At 51.1% G+C, this 24,718-nt stretch overlaps 1 protein-coding gene across 1 annotated transcript; it reads right to left on the bottom strand.

Annotated features, from left to right (window-relative positions):
• Positions 1-1,219: 1,219 nt before the first annotated feature.
• Positions 1,220-19,230, bottom strand: Adra1d (adrenoceptor alpha 1D). Its single transcript, XM_048455362.3, has 2 exons — positions 18,138-19,230; positions 1,220-2,487 (listed from the first exon to the last, which is right to left on the bottom strand). Exons 1-2 carry the CDS (start codon positions 19,228-19,230, stop codon positions 1,892-1,894), a joined length of 1,689 nt encoding a protein of 562 aa, XP_048311319.2. The 3' UTR covers positions 1,220-1,891.
• Between the last annotated feature and the right edge of the window lie 5,488 nt (positions 19,231-24,718).

Genomic DNA, 24,718 nt, shown 5'->3' with positions numbered 1-24,718 from the left:
CTGATGAAGAGATGTCTCTCTGGGCTCTGCTACCTTCCACAGCCACTCACACTCCATTCCTGCTGTAGGGAGCAGCTATGTGCCCAGGGCATAGGGTCTGGTCATTAGCTGATTTTCACGCTTGGTGCAAACACTGAGTGGGTTGTCAATCCTATCACCTCCACTCCTACCGATTGAGTCCCCCCAAACCTAAGCTAGTTTTTGAAGCAAACCTGGCTCACCCCTACCCAAGAGGTCGATGCTCAAGTACTTGAGACTGGGGGCTGCCTAATCATTTCTGACTTGACCCATGGATCCCACCTCTGTGAGAAGATAGCAAAGCCTGTCCCCTAACTTTAAGGAGGTCAGTAGGTACAAAGGGGGCCTTTCTTTTATGGGGGTATGTAGCATATTCCCAGTACCTGCTATAACTGCTCCTCTGTATCTGGGTGCCTAGGGGAGGCCGGTTCTGAAAACCCAGATCCCAGCTCACTTTGTAAACCACTTCTTTCTAAGCCCTGCTACCATTTCCTTTCTAACCTTGTCAGAGTATCATGAAAGGCTTAGTGCTATGGTGCTGCTTCAGGCAGGCTGCCCCCTTAGCAGAGGACAGCTGCCTTCCTGTACTTGTTGGCACCAGTAACCCGCTCTTCCAGTTTGGGGCTTTGTTTAGATAGCTGTCCTCTATGGGGCCCATTGGTCACAGTTATCACACCCACACAGGTTGGATAAATGTGGTTGATATTTTCTTTTGAGAGACTGAATTGCTTATGATCGTGGGATGTATGCCTTATTCAGAGCTAAGGAATATGACTCCTAGGTGTGGGCTTTCTCCACATCCACAGACCTGTCTGCTTGGGTGTACATCCTTTCATGCATTGTCTTACCAGTTGCACTGGTAGCCGATAGGTTTCCCGAGGCCCTTGGAGCATCACGGATATATCTAGGGAGGCTGACAAAAAGAAAGTTTGTGCTCATGTGACTTTTAAAAGCCAACAAAGCTCCAAAGTCCTTTAGTCTCCTAAAAGATCCAAAGGACAGTGACCCCCATGGATGAAGAAGAGAACCAACTCCCAAAATATGTTTCTGACCTCTACCCTCCCCTCAAACCCCAAAGGGCAGCAACCGTCAGACAGGCAGCTATGATAAAACCAGCAAGGTGAGCATAGACGATCTTGCGGGGGTCTAAGGGTTTCAGAAGAGGGAGGCTCTATATGAATCACAGGCCAAAGATGGACAGTTTGCACAGTCTGAACAAAATAGAAGTACTCTTACCAATAAATAGGTTTCAAAATGATAAATAAGGCTGGCTCTCCCCTGTCGGCAGCCTGGAATCCCAGTGAGAAGTGATGGGCACAGACAGGCACAATGAATTATGTACAGAGTGTAAACAGTAAGGCCCCTGGGGGAAATAGTGAGGGCTCAGCCAGGTGAAGGGTGCATACAGGTTAGGAACGTGGGGAGGAGGCCGTGGGCCTAGGACGAAAAACAACAGATTTGTACGGCGGGCATCCAATAGGCCACCAAAGCTCGCAGTATGGCAGGTCCTACGGTAGGGTCCACTGACTTCCTCCGGGTGGCAGGAGGAGTAGAAACTGTCTACTGATCTTCTTCCTGGAAGCAGCAGAGCACGGATCTGTACCTCTTCTTCCCCAAGGCGAGTGACCACACCTAGACTTCAAGACCAGCTGACTAAGCAGTTTCTCCAACTGGCTGAGAAGAGTGAATCCAGCAGTCTCACTTCCAGAAGAGCTCTGGGCACCTATGTCCAGTAGGGGGCGCCATAACCCATCACCTACGAAGTGATGCGGTCCCTGGCCAGAGCTCTGGATCCAAAGGCATCCCTCAAAGCACCTCACCCCTGTCTCCAGCACATCCCCTTCCCCCCACCCCCCAGCCTGGGTCTCGGTCCTTAAATGTCAGTTTCCCGGAGATTGCTATAGTCGACTGGCTCATAGGCAGGGCAGATGACAGCCTCTACCCCATCTTGGGGAACGCTTAGAGACACTGCCTCTACCTCCGAGCGCAGGGCGCACGGAGCCTCCGCGCGCCGTGCGCCTCCAGAGCGGATCTTGTGGGACAGGCTGGACACCTTCGCGCGCAGCTGAGTCGTGGGTCTCTGCAGTGGCCCGAGCAGCTTCCACTCCCGGAGGGCGGAGGCTGGCTTTCGACGCCCGGAGACCGGAACCTGCGCCTCGGACGTGTCTGCGGAGCCTGGGCCTGGGTGTGCAGTGAGGGCCAGGGGAGCTCCCGGGGGCGCGACTCGCGGGCTGGGGACATAGTCGGGATGCTGATCGCCTGTTGAGGCTCGCCAGTGGTGGCCGTAGACGCGCCAGAGGCGGCGGCGGCGGCGGCGACATTGGCAGCGCAAGAGGCGGAGGAAGGCGCGCTTGAACTCGCGACTGGAGCAGGGGTAGATGAGCGGATTCACACAGCTGTTGAAGTAGCCCAGCCAGAAGATGACCTTGAAGACGCCCTCTGATGGTTTCAGCTGCGGGAACAGAGAACCTGCAGGGGACAGAGACCCGGGTATTTAACGGATGTCTGTAGCTGGGAGGTTGACAGCTGCCTACCACTGAAGCTGAGTCACCGGCAGGAGCTCTCAGGGGGGTCTTTCTCTGTGTACATAGATGGCGAAAAAAATAATCATCTTCCTGTCTTCTGAGTCCGACCTGATAGCTGTTTGATGCTCCTGACTGAGACCAAACCACCCGTGGCTGCAGTTTCTCCATAGGCAGTCTTCCCTGTGGAGCCTAGTTACTATGATCTATGTGGAGGTCTCCTTGTGCACCCCCCCCCTCCGGTCTCCACAAAGGGCACTCTCTAGAAGACCCCAGCACGTCTTGTTCTTTAAGGCGTTAATGTGGAAGCATAATGCGGCTACAAATTTTATGTAAAAATATTTTGACTTTTTTTTAATACAAAATGAATTCATTTGCCATCTTTCGTATGGTGTTTTATGGCACTCTATCTGTGTTCTCTACTGCCTAAGCACAAAGAGAAATAGCCCAGAATTAAGGGGTGAGCAAAGTTTGTCCAGTGCTGGATACTGTGGAGGAGTCACGGCAACGTGGTGCTCGCTCTAGGTGATAATGTGATTGAAGCACAGGACTGAGCAGGCTCAGGGACACCTCCTAACCATCGCAAAACCAAACAAGCATGGAGTCAGGGGGCTGTAGAATGAACTCAGGACACCTCACCGGGGCTTCAGCTTTCATTCTGTGGGGAGTGGGAGGGGGGAGCTCAGAATTAGGCTTTAAGAGTGCACTCCCCATGGCTGTAAAATTGCAAGGTTGTGGGGCTGTTGCAGGGCAAGTGGTGAGGAAATGCTTCTTGCATGGTTTTGGGTGAAGGAACAGAACACCAGGTAGGTAGGATGGGTGCTAAGACCCCGTGTCCCCTAGGATTTCCCGCATGGACCCTCAGGGAAAGGGGACTGAGCGTAAAGTGCAGTCCAGCTGCTACAGTCTCACCAGCCTCCTCAGCAGCAGCTGGGGCCAGGTGCTTCATTCTAGACACAGAAGGTTAGGAGTGGCGTTCCTTGACAAATTGTGAAATTTTTTCCCTCTGCCTTTGATTCCTTCAAATAAGGATAGCGTGTCCCCTCCCCAGGGGTCACGTGTCCCCTGCCCCCGTCACTAACTGTCTTGCAGGTCATCTCCTAACCACGTGGAGAAGCAGTTCCTGATGCTGAGAGACAGTGGAAGGAGGGAGGCAGCACCCATCACACAGCCCAGCCTCTTACATCTTACTCACGTCATCCTGAGCAGGCTACTGGGCCAGCCACCGAAGGTCTCCCTTTCTTTTTCTGTGAACTGGAGACAATAATGCTCCCCTGGATGGGATCTCATGTCGATTCATAGATTTCAGGGCTCAGTGCTTAGCAGAGTTTTAACTTAAACGTTGTTGGGCTGGGAGTGCTAGAGAACTCAGGCAACACTGGAGAGTCCCTGCGTTCCATCCCTAGGTCTGCAAGCAAATCAACCAGTCAGCCTGGTATCTGCTCATCCCTCCAGCATTTTCTTCTGACTTTCCAGAGCGGGTTCCACAGCCTGGGGAGGGGAACCTACCAACTATATCTAGAGAGCAGTCAGAAACAGTAACTGAGTCCTGTGGGTTTGTGGGTACTGGGGCTTAGCAAGGTTGATTTCTCCTGAGAGAGGGGTCAGGCAGTCCTTAGAAAATGCCAGAAGGATGTTACCCTGCAGGAAGATAGCCCTCAAGAACAGGATCCCTCAACGACTGCAAAGTCAGACCAAAGGCTGGCAATAACATTCTGACTCAGACTGCAGTCTTTTCTATTTAGCCGTGGATGATACATCAGTGGGCTATGCTTTCCAGCGGTTGTTGCCAGCCTGGCTTTTATTCAGATGTGTGGACAACATGACATGTTTTAGTACTGTCCCAGTCTGTACTGCAAACATTGGTACTTTAATTTATGTACAACTGACTTATCCAGAGTCTTTCTGTGTGTGAATTCCTCACACACGAAGGGGCTAGGATTCAAAGGCAGCCTTCCAGCCCCGGCAGTTGTTCCCGGCCTCCCTGGAGGTCTGACTTTGAGTTCCTCCAGAGGCAAGCTCTGGAACAGGGTTCAAGTGCAAGTCTTTAGCCTGGGAGCAAACACCTTGGCGAGGTGCTAGCACATGGGGAGGGGATGCTAGTAAGTTCGTTGCTAATGTGGGGAACTGAGGCTTAACTCCAAAGGGGCTTTCAGGGTTTTCCCATTAGTGGGGAGGGATGTGGGTACCTACCACTCATTCCCATCAGTCTCCAGCTGCTTTCTCCAGCTATTATTTTTTCCTACTTTCTGCCTATTTTATGGATGGACTACAAGAACGGATGTGCTATGAAATCCCCTGGGGAAGCGATGCAGACACGCACTCAGGAGTGGGTAAACCTCCATCACAACTGGTTCTTACTCTCTTTCTGACCACTGTGTGCTTAGAAAATTCAGGCACCTGTGCTGCAGTTTGAGAATTCCAGGGGCAGCAGGTCTTGGGAGATTTTTCCTGTTATGGTCCCAGATGAGGACCACAGAGGCCAGGGAGGACCACGCCTCTCCCTACTGGAATGGTGCTCCAGCCTCCACCTCTACTCCCCTTGTTATAATATCCCTCCTCTCCATACTTTCGCTGCAGCTCACATACCTTGCAAGGATCTCTGAGGTCTGAAGGGGTGAAGGCATGCCCTTCCCTGTTGCATAATATGTGGGTTGGAGAACTGTCTAAAGATCCCTGAAAATGGGCACTTGCTAGGGACGATGCTGCAGAGGCATCCGTGGACAAATCCTTCTTTGCCATTGCCAGCCCCCTCTAGTCTGCCTGAGACAGCAGTTGGCCCACCAACTGCTTTTTGTCTTCTTATCCCTCAGAGCATCAGCTCTGTCTCAGGTGCCCTGGAAACTTGATCCTCAGTGCATATTGAGATGGGGCAATGTGGAACAGGTCGGGCCTCGTGGAAGGCGGGTGGGTTGTGTGGCTCCATTCTCACGGACGAATTAGTGCTGTCTGGTGGGAGTGGGCCAGGTCTTGTGAGGGTGGACTAGTTCTCACGACAGTGAGGTATAAAGCAAGGCCATCTCAGAAACCTGTTCCTCTTGTACCTAGCCATTCCCCTTCTTGCTTCTCTTCCATGCTGTGATGTTTCCATGTGATCTTCCCAGATACTGATGCTGATGTTGTTTGGGTTTCCCAGCTACCAGAACTGTGATGCAAATACACCTCTTTTCTTTATAAGGTAATTAACCTCAGTTGTTTTGCTATAATAACATAGTACACACTAAAACTATGAAAGACTCAAAGGTTTGTGGGAGTCTTGGAGCGAGAGCTACTCTCAGCACTAAGGTACCCTCCTCCTTGGCTCTAGTGGGCTTACTCTCCCATCCTGAACACTGTCCTTTGAGTTCTTGTAGATACAAAGTCCAGCTTTGCAAACTTTAGAAGTTTTTTTTTGTCTTTCTCTTAACAAAGAGACTACTGTGTGTTGCCATCTACTTCCCTGTGTGCTGTAGCCTCTACCTTTCCATAGGTCTCCAGTGTCACAGCCCTGCTCTAGCATTCTCTGTATGTCCTTGTACGAGCCATGTGACCACTCTACCCTCTGGCTGTGCTCTGCTTGTGATGGGACCCCCACTCTTGCTTTGGGGCTGTAATGCACGGCTGTCTCGGATGCTTTCCCTACACATTGGGCAGTGACAACGCCCTGTGTGAGACCTTCCACCCACTTCTGACCAACAGAGTGACTTACAAAGCCCTCCCTTCACAACACATCATACTCACTTTGAAGTGCAGTGGGTACCACCTGTAGACTCTTCTCTATTGCACCCCACACTATAACTGTCGGTCTCTGCTTCCTTGTGACTGCCGTGGCCCAGCCTACCACCCTTGTCTAAGGGCAGGACCTGCCACAGGGGTATCTCCACACAGCAGTGGGAATGGGGGGGGGGGAGGATTGGACTTGGCAAGCACAAGCCAGAGCTGTTCTATTCTTCACTTACAGGTGCTGCACACAGCCCAACCTTAGCTATAGTGAGACCATTCGCCAGCGCCTAGGGTTGTCCCTGGTGTCTGCCTCCTTCTCTGCTTAGTAGGCACTCATGTTGCCAGCATCACAGCCATTTCCTTCACCACCATCCCGTGTCCACATTCCACACCCAGCCGGTATCTGACCCATGACCCACAGAATCACGTCCTGAATACTTGTAGGTCTCTGACCTTGGTTGTGTCCTAGGCGCCTGCTGTGGGAACTCCTTCCTCTCCTTCAGCCAATAGCCTTTAAGATACCAGGCCACTTGGGTCTTAAAGGCTATTGACTGAAGGAGCAGAAGGAGTTTCCACAGCACCAGCTCTTTCTTTCCCCCAGCTGTGTCCTCAGGTCCTCCTTCCCTCCCAGTTCTGGGATGTCATGCTCACACCCCTGTGTGTCCAGCCCTTTACACAGGTGTGGGGATCCAAATCGGCCCCTGTGCTTGCATAACGAGTCCTTTACCTGCTGAGCAGTTTCGCCCTTCAAATGATTTTTTTAAAAAAGTTAAACTGATCATGCTCATTCCCTGCTCAAAACCCTCCAGAAGCTTCTGGTTCCTCAAGGTAACAGGGTGGGGGCGGGGATGTATTATGTTCACAATTCCACCATTCCACATACCTCCTCCTCCCCCATCTCCTACTCTGCTGCAGCCCCTGTCTTCCTTGCTGCTTCTCACCTACCCTGGAGCACAGCTTTCCTCCGGTGTTTTCTTCCATCTCCTCTATAGTAAGGCCGCCCAAACTCTCCACCTAACTGGATGCATCCAGTCTACTTACTTCTCACTTAGATCTACTGTACTGACCACCTTCTCCCGTCCTGCTGGAGTCTCTATTCATCTTCTCTGTTCTCCATCCACCCCGGGCAGGCGACTCCAGGACAGGACTTCTGTCTACTTTGCTTGGCCCTGCTAAAGGAGTCTGTCCCACCCCTCTGTCTATGCCTAGCTCCTCCTCCAGCAGGCGGGCCCTCCACCTGGCTCCTGGAGCCTGGTACCTCTTTCCTCCTATTTTGCTGAGATGACTGCAGCATCCCTGACAGCCTCCACCAGTCCACCTGTCCCCTCTCCGGTCTGAACACAGCGGCAGGGATGCTTTTTCTTAAAAATGGTTTCTCTTTCTTTCCTCTATCCCTTCTCAGTGGCATCTCACAGAATTAAGAATATGCTAAAACTCCTATATCACAGGGAGACGTAGAATGACCTTTGTCTGCCTTCCTCCGATTTCACATTTAGCCCCAAGCAGGTCCTACTACTTGGGCCTCTCTCTAGCTCCTCATCTCTCACCCCTGCTCAGTTTCCATCCATCTGGCTTGGCTGTACCCACTTGCCTTCCTGAAGGTCTTACAGGAGGGTTGTTAGCTCCCGGGAAGGCCTGTGTGTTGAAGGTGTGATTCCCCAATCCATGCAGCTACTGGGAGGCGGTGACGTCTAAATGGGGACTGGCTAGAGGATTTCGGGTCACTGGGAGTGTGGCTCCTCTTCTGTTTCCCAGCCACTCACTGCTTCCATGACATGCTGCCTCACCACATGCCCCAAACAATGGGCCAACCAATCAGAGTGCAGCCTTCCCAACAGTGACCCAAAAGAAAGCTACCTCAGATCTGTCACAGAGACTGCAACCCCGACTAATACCCTTGTGGTATAAAGAGGTCTAGCTTAGTGTCCTTCAGTGTAGGCACTGCTGATCAGAAAAGGGCCTGTCTGGTCAGCAGCTAAATATTGTCGGCTGGGTCAGCTGGGCACATACTGCAGCAAAGGAGGCAGGGGCTCTTTGCAGCCTGGTTTATCCTAGGGCAGTGCCATTTCCCAGGGAGCAGAAGGGTAGGCTGAGGAGGAGTTGCTGAGATTGGGGGGAAGTCAAGAGAGGGACACGAGCAAATAGGCCAAGCCCTGAGAGGCTGGGCAGCTCTGAGGCCGAGAGGCAGTCTTTGTGATTAACAGTCTCTTCTGGCATCCCCAGAAAGGAGCATGTCCTTGGCAGCTTGTCAGAATTCACAGCCAGCCCCGAGCGTAAGTTGTAGCTGGCCATGAGGTATCAGACTGTGTCCCCCACTCCCTGCTTTTTGCCCTTCCTCCACTTGTGACCTCTGTCAAGAGCATGCATGCTATTTCTCTGACTGAAAGCTACTAGGAGTTAAAGATCCACCATCTTCTGATGCTCATGCCTCCTCTCATCTCAGGGTCTGGACAGAAGGAATGCAAGCCCCAGACAACCCCTATCTCCCAGCTCTCCAGCTGGCCACTTAGAAGCTCTTCCACTGGTGCTCACGGCACCCCCTCCCCAAAGGGACTCTGGACCTTTGTCCCTTGCAGAGTCAGAAAACCTCTCTGATAAAGAACTTGAACTGAGGACCAGTAAGGAACACTCTGTGGGGTGGGGGGCGCGGGTGGGATGGGGAGCTAGACATTCATTTTGGGGACGTTAAATTCTGGGTAGAGGCAGAAGCATGAGCAAAGGTCCTGGAGCAGCAAGAAGCCCCCAGGGTTTGGAGAGAAATCCAGGAGGTCTAGATGGCTGCAGAGGAGGCAGAGTGAGGGGAGAATGAAAGGAAACAAGGTGGACTTTGAATTGGGAGTAATCATGGCGGGCTGTGGGGAAGAGGTGACCTGGGTAAGATCTGGACCCCATATACATTAAGAGGACATGGAAGGGCATATTGAGGGCACTGCCAGTTTCCTGTGGGGAAGGGTCACTGGCAGAGTCTCCTCGCTTGAGATAGAACAGGAATGGGTCAGATGTTCTTCCGGGCCCCAGCATTGCCTGCCTCAGGACTGTTGGGTCCCCTGGAGCTGGCAGAGAACCTTGGCCTTCATTACAGGCTGAGGGACCTGGATGGTAGGGCAGCTCTCAGAGTTCACTATGGACATAAACTCCAGGCTCACATCCTCTGGCCTCCTCTAGGCCTGCAGTGGTCCTCCCATCTACCACCAACTCTTTTCATCTGTTTTTCTAGCTCTTTGCTTTCCTAGTCTCTTCCCTTTCTTTCCCCCCCCCCCCCCCGTATCACTGTATCACTTCCTTCCTGATCTCCTCTGCTCCAGTCTGTGGCCTCAGACAAGCTGAGTGACTGAGATTGCACATCTGTCCAGGGACTCCTGAGTTTAGTCACGCTGAACTTACTCCAAGCAGGAGCTCCCCCCCCCCAACATGGACAGTGCTCCTGGGTAGAAGCTTCTGCCCAGAACAGAAGGTCCCCCTGGCAGTGGGCACCATGGGAGGGAGTCCCAGCACTGAGCGTCCTGTACTGAGCATCCAATCACAGGGCTAGCATCTGTTCTGGGGCATCACTGCAAAGTGAGGAAGGCAAATCTTCCATTTACCCAGGGCTTAACTCAGGGGCCATGGGCTTTTTAACTTCTGTCTCTCAGAACCCAGGCAACTCAGGAAGAAGCCATGTCCTATGACCATGAGGTCTTCCTCATGACAAGCAGCCAGTGCAGAAGGACATCTGGCAGAGAGTCTGGGGGATCTGTGCAGGGGCCGAGGGTCTGGGTGATATTTAAGACTGAAAATGTGGCCACAGACTGATATCTTACCCTGGCTCAGCCCAGTCTCTCGTCCAGGTAAGCGATAGCAAGGATGCGGGGGCCAAGTGCCTGGATTCCAATGTTAGACCTTACACCAAGTGAGCAGGGAACTTTGACCATGTTACTCAGCCTCCCTGTGTCAATTTTCTCTCACATACAACACAACAGCTGATATAGCACTGATGTCCTGGCAGTGCTGGGAGAGGTCAGCTCCTGCTAGGAAGGTGAGGGGAGCTGATTGGCTTAGGCAAGGTAGAGGGAATGGAAAAACAGGACCAGCTGAAGAGAGAGACAGATGCTCAATGGACAGAATGACTGGTTGGGGTGTGGAAGAGGCTGATGCTCTGGCTGTGGGCACCACAGAGAGTACGGAGATGCCACTCTCCATGTGGGAAGAGGGTAAATAGCAGGCTCAGGAGAGTGGAAAGGCAAGCCCAGGAAGAGGAGCTAGTATGTCAGGGTGGGAGTTCAGCAGATGGAATGAGGTTGGTCCAGACCTTCCATGGTGGATACGGTTAAGTCAGATTGGCACAAGGTAGCCTTACAAGGGTCCCAGCAGAGGGTACGAGTCAGATTGTGATGTGACGATGGTCACTTCTTCACAGAGGAGGGCCCAGGGCTGTCTTAGGGACTGCAGAAGATCAGAGAACATCTTCCTAGATCCTCTAGGGAGACAGCCTTGCCAGGACCTTGATTTGAGGACTTAGGACCTTCCTCCCTAGAAGATGATCAATTGTTTGAAGCAATTAAACAAAGGTCATTTGTTACAGTAAGAAAGGAAATTAATATGGTCTGAGGGTCTGGAAGGTGGGCTTAAAATTAAATGGGGCTCAGAGGGGAAGAAGTCCCCCCCCCACAAGGAGGCTGAAGGTACCACCAGAGAAGTGTGCAGGGTAAGACCTGAGGGATGGTGAGAGTCCAGGAGAGAAGCTGACAGGATAGGAGAGGCTTGAAAGCACCCTGGAGAGCGACTACTGGGTTGCTATTGGTGGCAGTGCCAAGAGAAAGAGGGGCTTGTATGGCAAGAGTGGGCTGAGGCATTGCTGGCTGGAATAGGAGGACTGGTATCAGAATAGTCTTTAAGAAGTGACATCTTGCCTCATAAGTAGCCCTAAGTGAGGAAAGACACCAGTGAGGTGGTATGGGAGGGAGGAGGGCAAAGGACGCCATCATGCTAGCGTGGAGCATCTTAAGACAGCTCTAGATAGGGCTATGTGCTGTGCATAGGGAGGCAGACGGACGATACAGAAAGCTGGAAGGAAGTGGTAGAAGCAGGTTTGTTAGTAAGGAAAGAACTTGGGGGAGAATCAGAGCTGAAGGGAACCTACAAGGGCTCCCAAGGGCACCACGAGTCTGATACTCTACACATGCTCAGCTAAATGGTTTGTACTGGCTGTTGAGAGTTGACTGTTCCATTCTCAGGAATTTTGCAGACTGGGTGGTTGTGGTTTTCATAACCTGACACTGACCACGGTGGGACCATTCACACCACAGGAATGGGCAGATGCTACAAACCAGTCCCATCCCAGGGCCAATGAGAATGTGTTTATCAGCATGCCATTGTACCACATGGGAGAATGGGGGGCCCAATGCTGGATTTGAGACGCACAGGAGTAAGAGATGGGAGGGAGTTAAAAGTGCTCTCGGAGCAAATGAAGTGCTTCGTCATGGGACTGGCTGCCTCTCAGGAATGGGAGGCAAAGGAAGAGCAGGGAGGTGAGAGCCATACTGAGGCTGAGCTCAACATAATGGGAGCCAAGGAGGACACAGCAGATGGATTCAGACGGAGACCCACTGAGGATGAAGGGGAGGATGCAGGTGGGCGCAGGGGCTCAACATGGGCTTAAAAGGACAGAGGAGAGGGAACGTCAGTCTAGTCTGGAGTATGTGGTGCCATCGTAGACCAGTCTCACTACAATGGAGCCACACTGATGACTAGACCAGGGATGAAAATGGAGGAGACAGCTTGTGACCCTAACACTAAGGCATCATAAGTGGTTTTGGGGTTTTCTAAAAGTATTGTGTTTCTTAGCTCTGTCCTGAACTTGAACCAGAACTGATGGCAGCTAAGAGAGCAGTGCCAGTCAGCAGCTGAGAGCTCACATTGTGGTACCCTAATCGTCATTAGAGAAACAGCAAACGCCAGGCCTGGGGTCGGGGAGTACGAGCAGGACCTGAAATTCTCGGTAAGGCTGGAGAGCAAGAGCACACTCGGATCCTGAAGGCTCGTCAAAGGCAATCTGTGGGCAAGCACAAAACCTATAAGATACCACACAAAAGCACAGATGCCTAGAAACCATGCCAGGGAATAGACGATCAAGTGCGAGGGACCAGCTGTGCAGCACTGTCCCTATCGGTTAATACTATTGTGTGCACACTTAAGATTTTATTATAAAATGCCATAATACTCTGATAAAGCGAAATGAAGTTAAACACAGGGCTGGTCTGTGCCACTCAGACCCTGGCATGCAGAATAATGCAAAGATACGGGTTTCTTTACTTCCCCAGCCTGCACAAGTTCCCTGAGCACCTGCTCTGCTTACAGACATGGACCAGGTTTTTGGATTTGCACACACTAGTGCAAGTGTGTACGCCTTAAGTGTATAACACGGCAACAATACTCGCTTCTGTTCCCAAGCAGGAGACAGAACATTTCTGGCGACACGAGAAGTTCTAGCACTTGCTTCCAGTTGGCACTCACTGTCCCCACTCTCTCTCACACGCAAAGGCAACCATTATTTTAATGTTTATCATTGACTAGATTTTTTGCCTATTTTTGAATGTCATACACATGGAATCATATGGTAAACACAGCTTATGCTTCCAATCTGGCTTACTCCTCCCAGTAGAAAGTCCATAAAATTCACTTGTTTTTCCTTGCTGTATAGTCTATGAACAAATGGTGTATTTCTCCATCCTCCTGCTTAGGGTTCATCCATTAGCCTGCTTTCTTGCTAACTCCCCATTCCAGGTCTGCCAAGCCTGCATACCCCACCAACACGGCTACTCTACTGTGCCTATGTGGTAAGTTTCCTCTGCCCTCACCCTGTGATACACATTGAATGTCGACATTGTAGTGCATGGAACAAGGCAATGGACTAAGTCTGAAGGTCAGAGATATTCTCTGTATCATAGAGACAGGCCAACACTATGAAAGAGAGGACCAGTTATGGCTCCCAGATGGCTGGAATGGGGTTGTGGGGTGTGGAAGGGCTGTGTGGACTTCAGTCAGAGCCTCTGAAGTTGCCCTGGATGGTGACATTCAGAGGCTAGTGATAGGGCCTGGGGTGTAATTCATAGGTTGATTTTTATGGCTTGGGATCAGTCCTCATCACTGCAAAAAATAAAAGAGCCGCAGAAGTCAGTGACATTTGGTGACCTGCTTAAACACACACACACACACACACACACACACACACACAGCCCAAAAAACAAAAAACACTAAAATCATCCCCCAAAATCCAGAGAGCTGGAAATGAACACCTAGGGTCTGTCAGTGTCATCAGAGGCAAGGGGTGAGGCTGGGTCCTGTAGGTGAGCTTTCAAGGGCAGCTCTACTCCTGGGCCCCACCGAGAGGGACCTGCCATGCACATCAATGCCAAATGCAAGATAATACAGCCTTGCGGACACTGAGGAGGGCCCAGGGCCCTGTCCACTGCCTCCCTTTGGCATGCAGGGTATACAGGAATGGTTACCAGTCACCCAGCCTAGATCTTGTGTTGAGCAGACCCATGCACCACGTGTCCCGGAGCAGAAGCTCCAATCACATACACTTCCGGCAGTCACATACACTTCCGGCAATCACATACACTTCCGGCAATCACATACACTTCCGGCAATCACATACACTTCCGGCAATCACATACACTTCCGGCAGTCACATACACTTCCGGCAGTGTACCTATGCTGGCCATCTTCTATCTTGAAGTTTTCCAGACAAGTCCTAGGCAGTGTGTTCATCTCTATAGCAGCTGCCCTTGCCCATACACACCGAAGTTTGGGTTGCTTGTGACTAAATCAAACTTTATTTACATAGTTTCTTATGACTTTTTTCATGGCATCTAGCCTTGTGCCAACTTGCTGAAGACCCGTGGAAATGTGCCTGTCCTGGGGAGGAATGTCAAGAGCTCTTTTTTTTCCATAGGTCCCCCAGGGTATGTATGTAGTCTTTTCCAGTCTGACCTGGAATGTCCCTGAGACTGAACGGGAAACACTGTTCTGGCCTGTCCTGGAAGTGTGCTGTCATGGAAGAAGGGACAGGTCTGTGACCATGCACCGGGGCAAAGGCTGCAAGCGTCCACAAACAGCCCTGGCACCAGCAGCTCCCTGCGCTGCCTGGAGTTGTATGTAGTACTAGACAGGCAATGTCTGAGGTTTCCGTTAAGTAACCTCTGCCTATCTCTATGGAATATATGCCCTGGGAAAGTGAGGCAGACATAAATGAGATGATCTATAGCGTATCTGGGCCCTTTATGATTTTGTGTGCCTGGCATCTGTCCTCAGGGGGCCTCACAATTTAGTATACTTGTTGTTGATCCTCCTTGGTAGTATATGTGGCTTGACCAATAGCATATTCCTCTTTTTGGGGTCTCACTAAACAGACTGCTTTAGCCTCCCCAGCGCTTGGGTTACATCTACCATGACCAGCCAGCATGTTGGGGGCTGAAAGGTAGCAGTCTATGGTCCTCTGCGCCAGCATTCCTCTGGGATTCCAGACTGCTCCTTGCTACCCCATGACCGTTGTTTCTGCTCACCAGCTGCCTCTCCATTGCAGCTGGGTCTCCTGAAGATGAGAGGTGTGGATGAGGGCACGGTGGACAGTTTAGCCCAGAGTGTGGCCGGATAGTTGTTTTCATTTCTATAACCATGGACTTTGTGGACATGCATCTCTCTTCCCCGGTACCTCCATGTCTGGTGCTTGCCACACACAGCTGGCACACTCACGTGGACCTGAAGGTTTCACACCTATGCAGCTGTACCTTGACTGTTCCTCAGCTGTTCCTTGGCTGTCCCTCGCGGCTGTCCCCCCGTTGTCCTCGGCTGTACCACACCTCTCCCAGCTGCCTTTCCTGACTTCTGTTTGGTACTTTCTAAACAGGTGGTCCCCTGACTTCTACCTGCTACTTCCTGGGAGGCTATACCCCCACACTCCCACCAGCATCCTTATCTTCAACCTCTGTGCCAAATCTCCTATAGACTTTATCCTAACACCTCCAGCTAAAACATGTTGGCCCCTTGAAGGCCACATTCCCCACAAAGTGTTGCAGCTCAGAATATTCGCTCAAGGGCACCTCTTCCCTCACAAGCCCTCACAAGCCCTCACAAGGGGAGTGTCAGGGCCTCCTGGCCCCTTTCCCTCCTCAACGGCCTCCAGGCTACTCACTTGCATCTACAGTAGTCTCTGCCCTCCTCTTTGCCCTCCAGCCTATACCGGGCAGAGTGGAATATTCTGTTTCTTTGCTTGGCACCTGTCCTGTTTGTTCATTATTGCCAGCTCCTCAGGATTAAGCACTGCCAGGAGTTTGAGCTGGCATGCACATCCTAAGACACATGACTTGATAGCTTTGCATATTCATACATTCATGTAATCCCTTCTTGGAGCCAGATATAGACATCTCTTGGGATCCCATACCATGTGGAAGGAGCAGCAGAGATAAAGGGACAGAGAAAGAGCAGTGTGTGCCAACAAGGGGAAGGGGTCATGGAGGTCTGGAGATCATTTCCTGGAAGATGTGTGATCTGGACCTCAAAAAGCAGTTCTACTGTTCTGCTGTGTTGATTTTAACCATAAAAAAGAATGAGAAAAACCTAATGTTCAGCAGAAGAGTGGATCACACACCATGCAGTAGTCTCAAATGCACTAATAAGGGCCCCACACTGCATGAATCTCAAGGACATAATGAGGGATGGAAAAAACACAGACTGAAGAATGATATGCACAGTGAATGCCACTGATGCAAATTCTGAAGACATACAAACAATGCTATGCTTAGAAATGAATGCGGATGTTTGTGGTCAGACTATCCATAAAAATGCCAGCATTACCTCTGGGGAGGTGGAGGAGGAAGCGGGCCGTAATCTATTCTGTGCAAGCAGCAAAAGGAAGGATATAAGGTAGATATGGTAAGCTCAGCATATGCTCAGTGTGGGTGATCATAGGCCCATGAGTGTTTATTAGACTATTAAATTATGTATAATATACAACAGTATTATATTATATCATTACATTCGTTTCTTTTCATTTGGGCATTATTCTGTAACAAAAAAAGTTCAAAAGTAAAGGAAAATGTAAAAATGGAGGTGGTGTTTCCTACCCAGGCTGAGCATTCCCTGTAGGGACTGGTGTGAGCTAGACACACAGAGATAGGAGAGTGAGGTGCCCTTGAACAGGTTCCACAAGGCAAGGCCAGAGCAGGGCCATGGGGCTGGGCCTTGGAGAGGGTGTGTGTGTCGGGGTGGGGGGAGCACACTATCTTTATCCTGGCTATCTGTCCCCGTCTTCAACTTTGCTGCTTTCACATTCCCCAACCCGACCGCAAAGCAGACCTTGGCTGGATGATTCTTAAGTGGGGGTTTTATTCCTTCCCCTGATGTGTGTGTGTGTGTGTGTGTGTGTGTGTGTGTGTGTGTGTGAGAGAGAGAGAGAGAGAGAGAGAGAGAGAGAGAGAGAAGGGGGGGTCCACATACACCTCAATCACATTCATATACAGCAATTCATTGGCTCTCACAAAATTTGTCAAGGTCAGCATTATCACCATCATCACCACTGTCATTTAAAGATGAAGAAACGGAGGCTCGAGGCTACATAGCTAGTAAGAGGCAGAGCTGGGATTTGAACTCAAGCTGCCTGACACCAGCGCCTGTGTCCTCAACGGAGAACAGTATTGCTGCTCATATGCCATTCTGGGTGCTATGGATTATTCAGTGATGACACAATTGAAAGGAAAAACTAGAGGGAGGGAAACACAAACCAATGGGGCATTTAAGCAGAAACCCACAGGTTGGGAGTTAGCTAAGAGGTTTGGGGGCCATCCAGACAGAGGGAAGATCAAGTGAGAAGATCAGAAATTGGTACAGGCAAGGAACTAACTCATTGAGGGTCAGGGCCAGGGCAGAGGGAGCAAACCCTTCCCTGAATAGCCCCTTTCAGATGGGAACGGCATCTATTGGGGCATCCTGTAGTTCAGGCCTGGGGTCCTCTTGTAAATACTAACAACGACCTGCATTGGTTCAGACAATAATAAATCCAAAAGCTACCCTCTGTAGGCTGTGGAAGGCAGGTTTATTTCCAAGTAGTGTGAAAACACCAAGGAACTTGTAGGAGAGCCACACACTCAACTATGATAAATAAAAGTCACTGTGGCCGCTGTAAAAACGCTGCCCCTTTCTCCTCTGTGCTGGTCCAGGCCCTGGGCCAGCTCCAGGGCTTTCAGGCTCAAGGGGTGGGAGGAGTCCCCCGAGAACTGTTGTGCCTCCCTCAGGACTGCAGGGCCCTTGTATGGGGAACTAGTTTACCCTGTAAATGATTATAAACAATAGTAACTGTCCTCTTGACAGTTTTCTCATCCTGCCTTTTCCACCTTCCCAGGTCCCCTTCTCCAACCCACTCACAAGAGGAGATTTCAGAAGGGAAAGTCCACAGGGTTCCCACAGTGGGGCCACTGGATGAATGCCTATTGGAGAAAGCAGGGTCTCTGGTGTCTGTTGAGATATACAAGGTGATTGGCCTGGGTCTGCTGCCGGTGAATGAGTGAGATCATGGGGGCTCGCCCCCTATGTGTCTGTTTCCAGAGATGGGCATCACATACCCATCACATAAACTGGGGGTCGCATAAACTGCTGACCACATGTTACAGAGAGATGTTTGTCCAGATTTCCAAGGAACTAAAGAAAGGCCAGGATTTGTAATGGCTACCAAGGGTAAGAATGAACAACCTGTAAAAGGAAACTCAGAAGTACCAAGAAAGAGCCCCTTGCTCTCCCTCTATAACAGTAAGAGACCGGAAGTTCATAAGCGTCCATTGTCAGGTTGTGGGTCATCTAAGCCTTCCAAGAAGGAACTTGCCAGGAGGAAGGAAGACCTAATGTGAGGGGATCACTCACCCAGTGGCAGGACGAAGAAGAAGGGGAACCAGCACAGGACGAAGACTCCCACGACGATGGCCAGCGTCTTGGCAGCCTTTTTCTCGCGGGAAAACTTGAGCAACCTTACAGAGAGCGAGCTGCGCAAGGTGTGGCCCTTGCTACTCTGTGTCCCTTGGGTTCCTTTGGTGCTAGCAGTTGCACCGCGACAGTGGATCCTCAGTACCACCTCGGAGGCCTTGCCAGGCTCCCGCTTGATGCCTGCTTCGAGGCTGCGCGTGGTGCTGCGCGCGACCACGTACACGCGGCAGTACATGACTACGATCACCGCCATGGGCAGGTAGAAGGAGCACACGGATGAAAAGACAGCATAGCCAACTTCCTCGGTGATGCCGCAGAAACGCTCATCCGGGGGCACTGGTTCCTTCCAGCCCAGTAGTGGTCCCACAGACACCACCAGGGCCACCGCCCAGAGCAGAGCCAGGATGGCAGCGGCCTTGCGCTCTGTCATAATGGCTGGGTATTTGAGCGAGTGCCGTACTCCCACGTACCGGTCCACAGAGATGGTGCAGAGGCTAAGGATGGAGGCGGTGCAGCACAGCACGTCCACCGCGGCCCAAACATCGCAGAAGGTCCGGCCGAAGGCCCAGAAGCCGAGAACCTCCATAGTGGCAGAGAAGGGCAGTACAGCTGCACTTAATAGTAGGTCAGCCACCGCCAGGTTCACGATGAAATAATTGGTGACCGTCTGCAGGTGGCGGTTGCAGGCCACCGAGAGGATGACGAGCAGGTTGCCCGCCACAGCGGTGAGGATGAAGACCGCTAGGAAGACTCCCACTCCCACGCCCTGTGCACTCACCACCAGTCCCCCGACGGCCGCTGAGCCATTCACCTCACCGCTGGCCGCAGCCCCCGGTTCTCCCGTGGAGCTTTGGTTGTCCTCGCCGCTGCCGGTTCCCACCACAGCGCCGCCGCCAGTGGTCCCTGGCACGCCGCCCACCGACGGGCCCTCGGGTCCAGCCGTGCCAGCTCCACCGCCCGCGCCAGAGCCCCCAGTGCTACTGTTCGAGCGGGGTCCTTCGAAAGTGACGCTCAGGAGGTCTCGGAAAGTCATCTCACGGCTCAGCCGTCGGGGCCCGAGCCCCGGCACTGGGCGAGCAAGTGGCGGGGAGAGGGCCCGCGGGCATCGCCGCTGCGCCGGAGCCAGCCCCGCGCGCGGGTCCCGTCGGTCCTGCCCAAGTTTCCGCAGCGGAGGGGGCCAGAGGGAAGCGGTGGTCCAGGGGGAGCAGAGAGGAGGCCACGGGGCCGTGAAGGTCCCAGCGGGAACGGTGGAGCGAGGAAACCGGTCTAGCGGTGGCCGTGGAGTCACAGGGAGGGAAGGGCTGGGGCGGTCGACCTGAGTCCTTCTCTAAGCGTGTCCAGGCGAGCGGCAGCTCCGGGAGCGGCAGTGCAGGCGGCGGCCTCTGCAGCGTTTGGGACTCTGCGCGGGGGCGGGACGGAGGAGGAGCGGCCGGGAGGAGGGTGGGGGCGGCCCGCGCGAGCGAGGGTTGCAGGTTGGAGTAGGGGCTCTGCGCGGCCAGCGGTTCCTGGGGTCCCCGCCGGTGCCCACTACGGCCCTCTGCCCTAACTGTCCCCTTGTCCTCCTTTCCTCCGCTCTCCCGGACCCCAGTCCTCTTTACCCCAGCTGCATCTCGCTGGCTGTCTTCCTTCCTCTCTCTAGACTTGCGGTCACTCTCTGCTTGCCCTTGCCCCAGCGCAGCACACAAGGTGCGATCCCCGGGTCTCTGGCTCCCGGTTCCTGCCACCAGAGAGCAGCAAGAGCCTGGGATCTGTGGATTCAGGGCTGGATGGTTAAACGCTGCCACAGCGCCTGGATGTGTCTGAAGTCCCTCCTCTTTTCTCTGAGGCGGCCGGCAAGCCCAGAGTCTCAACACCCGCTATGGTGCGATGGTTGCGTTGAGACAGCCTTAGAAAGCTTGCACTTGGGCTGAAATTGGGTGTGATTCGTGTGGGACCTGATGGTGTGGCTTTAGCTTCAGGACCTTGCCCACACTCTGAATAATACCAACTTTGGCCCTGTTATTTTACTCTGCAACAGAGGTAGGAGCAAATCTCCCTGTAGCTACTCAAAGAACTCAGACGTCCCTCTGGGCAGAGAAGGTCAAGTGCTGGAGGGTGGGAAAGGTTACCTAGGGTGGTTAAAGGGAGGGAGCAGAGTAGTCTGCCTCCACTCTCCAGGCTCCGCCCTTGTTGGCCATTGGACATCCTTGAGCCGCCTTTCCTCATGCATGAAATGAGAGTAAAAAAAACTCTTACAGGAACCTGTGTTAGGGCTGCTTAAACGGTACTCGTACTTCTCAGATGAGTGGAGGAGAGCAGAGCAAGATCTGAACAAGTGCAGAACGGGGCAGAAGGGATGTGGCGCTGTTAGGGAGAGACGCAGGAACATTTTGTGGGAATGTGGGGGTGGGTAGCTGTGCACGCGCACGTGCACTCATGCACGCATGTTTTTGGAGGACTGAAGACCTTGCACATGCTAGGCAAGCACGTTACCATTGAGTTACATCCTCTGCCAAGCATGTTAATGCTCTCTGCCATAAGCCTCTAAAGATGATTAGATTGGGACAATCAGAAATCTACGTGTTATGTGTCTCAAGTCTGACTTCCTCAATCAGGGGTTTGGGGAAGGAATGCTGTTTTGGAAGAGCAAGTTCCTCTGGAGGATGTCTATTCATGTGCAAGACAAACACAAATTTTATGTGAGCGTCATTTTGGGTACAAAACCCTCTGCCATTTGCTTGTAACCCAAGTAAATCTCAGCGCCCATGTCTCCCAATCTCAGGGAAGCATTCCCTTTTTAAAAACACTGGCTGCTCTTCCAGAGGTCTTGAGTTCAATTCCCAGCAACCACGTGGTGGCTCAGAACCATCTACAATGGGCTCTGATGTCCTCTTCTGTTGTGCAGCCATACATGAAGGCAGAACAATGTATTCATAATAAATCTTAAAAAAAAACCTCAAACAACAAACCAAAACATGTCCCTCATCATGCTTCCTGGAATCACCTCCTAAACTACCTATTTGGTGTCCCACTACCATTCACCACTGCAAAAAGAAAAAATAAAGAGCCCAGTGTCACAGGACCAAGTGTACTAGGGACTTAACCCAAAGCAGAAAGATCGTATTTAGAGCGGCTAACACTTTAGACCTGCAGGAGGCATTATTACGGTGGAAACCGGAAAGAGGAATGATCAGGGCCTGATCTCAGGTAAAAATTACCTAGAGAAGGGGGTATATTGACAAACTCAAGTAAACAAAAACCATCTGTAGAGCCAGCTGGATTTGTAGTAGGGAGTAAACTAGGGGAGGAATTTGTGTTTCTAGTTATAGGGGCTGCATGGATGATGTTTCTGTATCCATAAGGAACCCAGCAAGCTGAGGATTTTAGGGTTGGTGATGGTTTAGTTTAGAACTCTTAATCTGAAGTGCCCATGAGTAATCCAAGCTGAGATGTGGCTGTGAGTGGCATGGCCCCTTCACTGCTGTGACCTCCTTCCTGCCCTAGAACGTCTGGAGTTCTTTCTACAGATTTTTGGCAGACCAAGGCTGCAAAACTTCACTGCTTAACACAGGCCAGAGACTCTTTGGGTTTCTGTTGTTGAGAGGAGACTATGACTATGGCAACTCTTGTAAAAGAAAGCATTTAATTGGAGCTGGCTTCCAGTTTCAGAGGGTTAGTCTGTTATCTTCATGGCTGCGTGCAGGCAGACAAGGTGCTGGAGTTAAGAGTTAAGCTAAGAGTTCTGCATCTTGACCTGCAAGGAGCAGGAGTAATTGTGGGCCACACTGGGAGTAGCCTGAGGCTAAGACACTTCAAAACCACCCCTACACAATACTCCAACAACCCACACCTCCCAATAGTGCCACTCTTTGTGGGGCCATTTTCTTTCAAACCACCGTAGGTTCTCTAATCCCCCCCCCCTTGTAATGACTTAAGCCATCCTTATCCTCCACCTAAGAGTGGCTTCTATTTCTTGTGGTCTCACTTTCCTGTCACCCCTAGTGCTCTGAGTGATTTCTGTTCTTCCAGAGAACCCAGGTTCAGTTCCCAGCACCCATGCCGAGTGGCACCTGATCACCTATAACACCACTTCCAGGGAATCTGATGTCTTCTCTGGACCCCTCAGGCAACTGTGCACACATGGTACACATAAACCTATGCAGCATATACCCAGTGGGTGTGCACTAATGCAGGCACAAATCTTTAAAAAATTTCATTCTTTATTTTTTCCTTACTTGACTTGGTCTGTGGAAGTGAGGCCCCAGAAATGCACTTCAGAAAGTGCCCTGTGTGTGACCTTAGCACCTAGCTTATTCCTTATTTCAGGTGGTGGAATAGGAGTGGGCAGGAGCAATGATGGCCTCAGCCGTGGTGTGATGTGAATTTTACTCTTCTCCAGTCCTGACAACTATTCATTAGTTAAGCCCTTGGAAGGCAAAGTGTGACTTATATATGCACAGGCTTCCTAGGGCAGTAATTTTGATAGAAACTCCTACCCGGGACGCAAATAGTTATTTTCTTACTGTATGATCTTCAGCAGGTCTCTGGGACCAGTAGCCTCCTTTATAGCAGAGGGCCAACGGAAATGGACTAGAGCAGAGTAAAGCAATGGAATTCTGGCCTCAAGGCAAGCCGTTCCAGGAGACTAGCATAAGTAAGTTTATGGGTGAGTGTTGGCTGGATTAGCAAAATCCTAAGACTGACCCTGTCGGCCCTCCTTACAATCCACCCCACTGGTCCTCAAAGCACCTTCATGATCTCCAGGAGCCCTGTGGGCAATATGCTGGTTCTGTGATCCCTGGAGAACCTACTGGTTTCTTAATTTTGCAATTAAGCGAAATGGTGCCTACTTTAAGATGGAAGACTAAGTGCATGCAATGCCAGAAACACAGACATGTTTATGTCTTTCTATATTTCAGGACTTGAATAATAAAATCACAAGATATGTTAGCTTAATTGATTGTGATTTGCCAAGTAGCCATTGCCAATCAATGGTTCTCTCTCTCCTCTGGTGTACGTGTGTGTGCACATGTGGGTATATACATAAAGAAGTCAGAGGTTAGCACTGGGGTGTCTTTATTAATAGCTTCTCAATTGTATTTACTTTTATAAATTTGTTTTGTTGATGTTATGTTATTTTTACATATATGGATGTTTTGCTATGTTTCCAGTACTCACTGAGGCAAGAAGAGGGCACTGGATTCCCCTGGAACTGGAGTTAATGATTATGGGCCACCATGTGGGTGTTGGAAATCAAGCCAGGTCCTCTGAAGAGCAGAGCAGCTCTCTTAACTGCAGCCTGTTTCCCCAGCCTCCACTTCTGAGACAGGGCTTCTCACTGAACCTGGAGCATGCTGATTATCTAGACTAGCCGGCAATCCTCCTGTCTCTGCTGCTCCATGTCTAGGTTTCACTGCTCCTGATCTTATGAATGTACTAGAATCCCGACTCAGACTACCCACTGACCTATTTCACCAGCTCCCAGTCACTGGTTCTTTTAGTCCGGTCTTAATTACTAATATTAATTCTCAGATCACATTTTGCATTTTAGATACTCATACCACAGAACATCTATGAAAGGGTTAAAGAGGCCTCCGAGTCCAGAGAAACTGTCCTCAAGTTGGAGGCAGTGAGCCAACATAGTTGTAAGGAAAAGTCTGCAGGGACTCAGAAAAGAAGCAAGTGCAGACCCAGAGGTACGCTTCAGGTTCAGTGCAGGCCGTTCGAATGTCATTGGCGGGAGCTGAAGCTGAAGGCAAGAGTCCTGTACTGTATAGTTTTCTTCGATGAGGCTTGTGCTGAGTGACAGGGTGACGGGTCAGTGTTCTTGCTTCATTTGTCTTAGGGTGTGACTTCTCTCATAGTCCCAGGTGAGGGAGTTACATCTGGTGTGATCAGTAAGCGTGTATGTCTGGGGTTTCTGATATGATTTGATATTTTCAGGTATCATTATTTATTAGCTCAATACATTGCCAGCTTGTACCTCCCAGTATGTTGGCAGGTGGCTTTTGTTTCCTTGTGTAAACAAGACCTAGAGTCACTTCTAGTTGTGTACACTCAAAATGGGGTAACTTAGGTCAAGGCTGTTGCCTCATTTGTTCAAGACTTGGCAGAACTGGAATCGGTCACTCCAGGGAGCATACCATAGCCCAGCATAGGCTCAGCCTGCTTGTCTGAATCCATATCCACCCTTTCCTCCATTGCTAGATACCTTTAGAGTGGGAGAAAACAAAAAGAGAACGGCCTGATTCACTGAGGCGTTACAATCTGGACTCCAGTTGCAGTGAGAAGACTTGAAGGAATTCTACAAGAGGTCATGTGAAGTATGAGGTATTATGGACCAGTGCCTCTCCTGTAGTTAGGATGACAAACTCTGGATTCTAGCCCCCAGTGAGCAGACATGAAGGAGCTCTACAGGAAGTTACATGGAGAATGAGGGTTTATGGTCCCATGCCTCTACTGTGGTGATGGTTGGTTCTGTGTCAGAGTAATGGTGCCAGATGGCAAGTGTGGATAGAGAAGGCATTGGGGCAGATATATCT

The sequence above is a fragment of the Myodes glareolus genome, chromosome 10, assembly GCF_982192425.1.
Source record: "Myodes glareolus chromosome 10, mMyoGla1.1, whole genome shotgun sequence".
Classification (NCBI taxonomy): Eukaryota; Metazoa; Chordata; class Mammalia; order Rodentia; family Cricetidae; genus Myodes; species Myodes glareolus.
Note: the sequence above shows the minus strand (reverse complement) of the source record. Positions and strands in the feature narration are given on the sequence as shown.

Excerpts from the sequence above, each read along its gene's own strand:
- Adra1d (XM_048455362.3), bottom strand. The coding sequence starts at position 19,230 with ATGACTTTCCGAGACCTCCTGAGCGTCACTTTCGAAGGACCCCGCTCG. Across the intron at positions 2,488-18,137 it reads CTTCTTCGTCCTGCCACTGG|GTTCTCTGTTCCCGCAGCTG; the intron begins GTGAGTGATCCC and ends TGTCCCCTGCAG.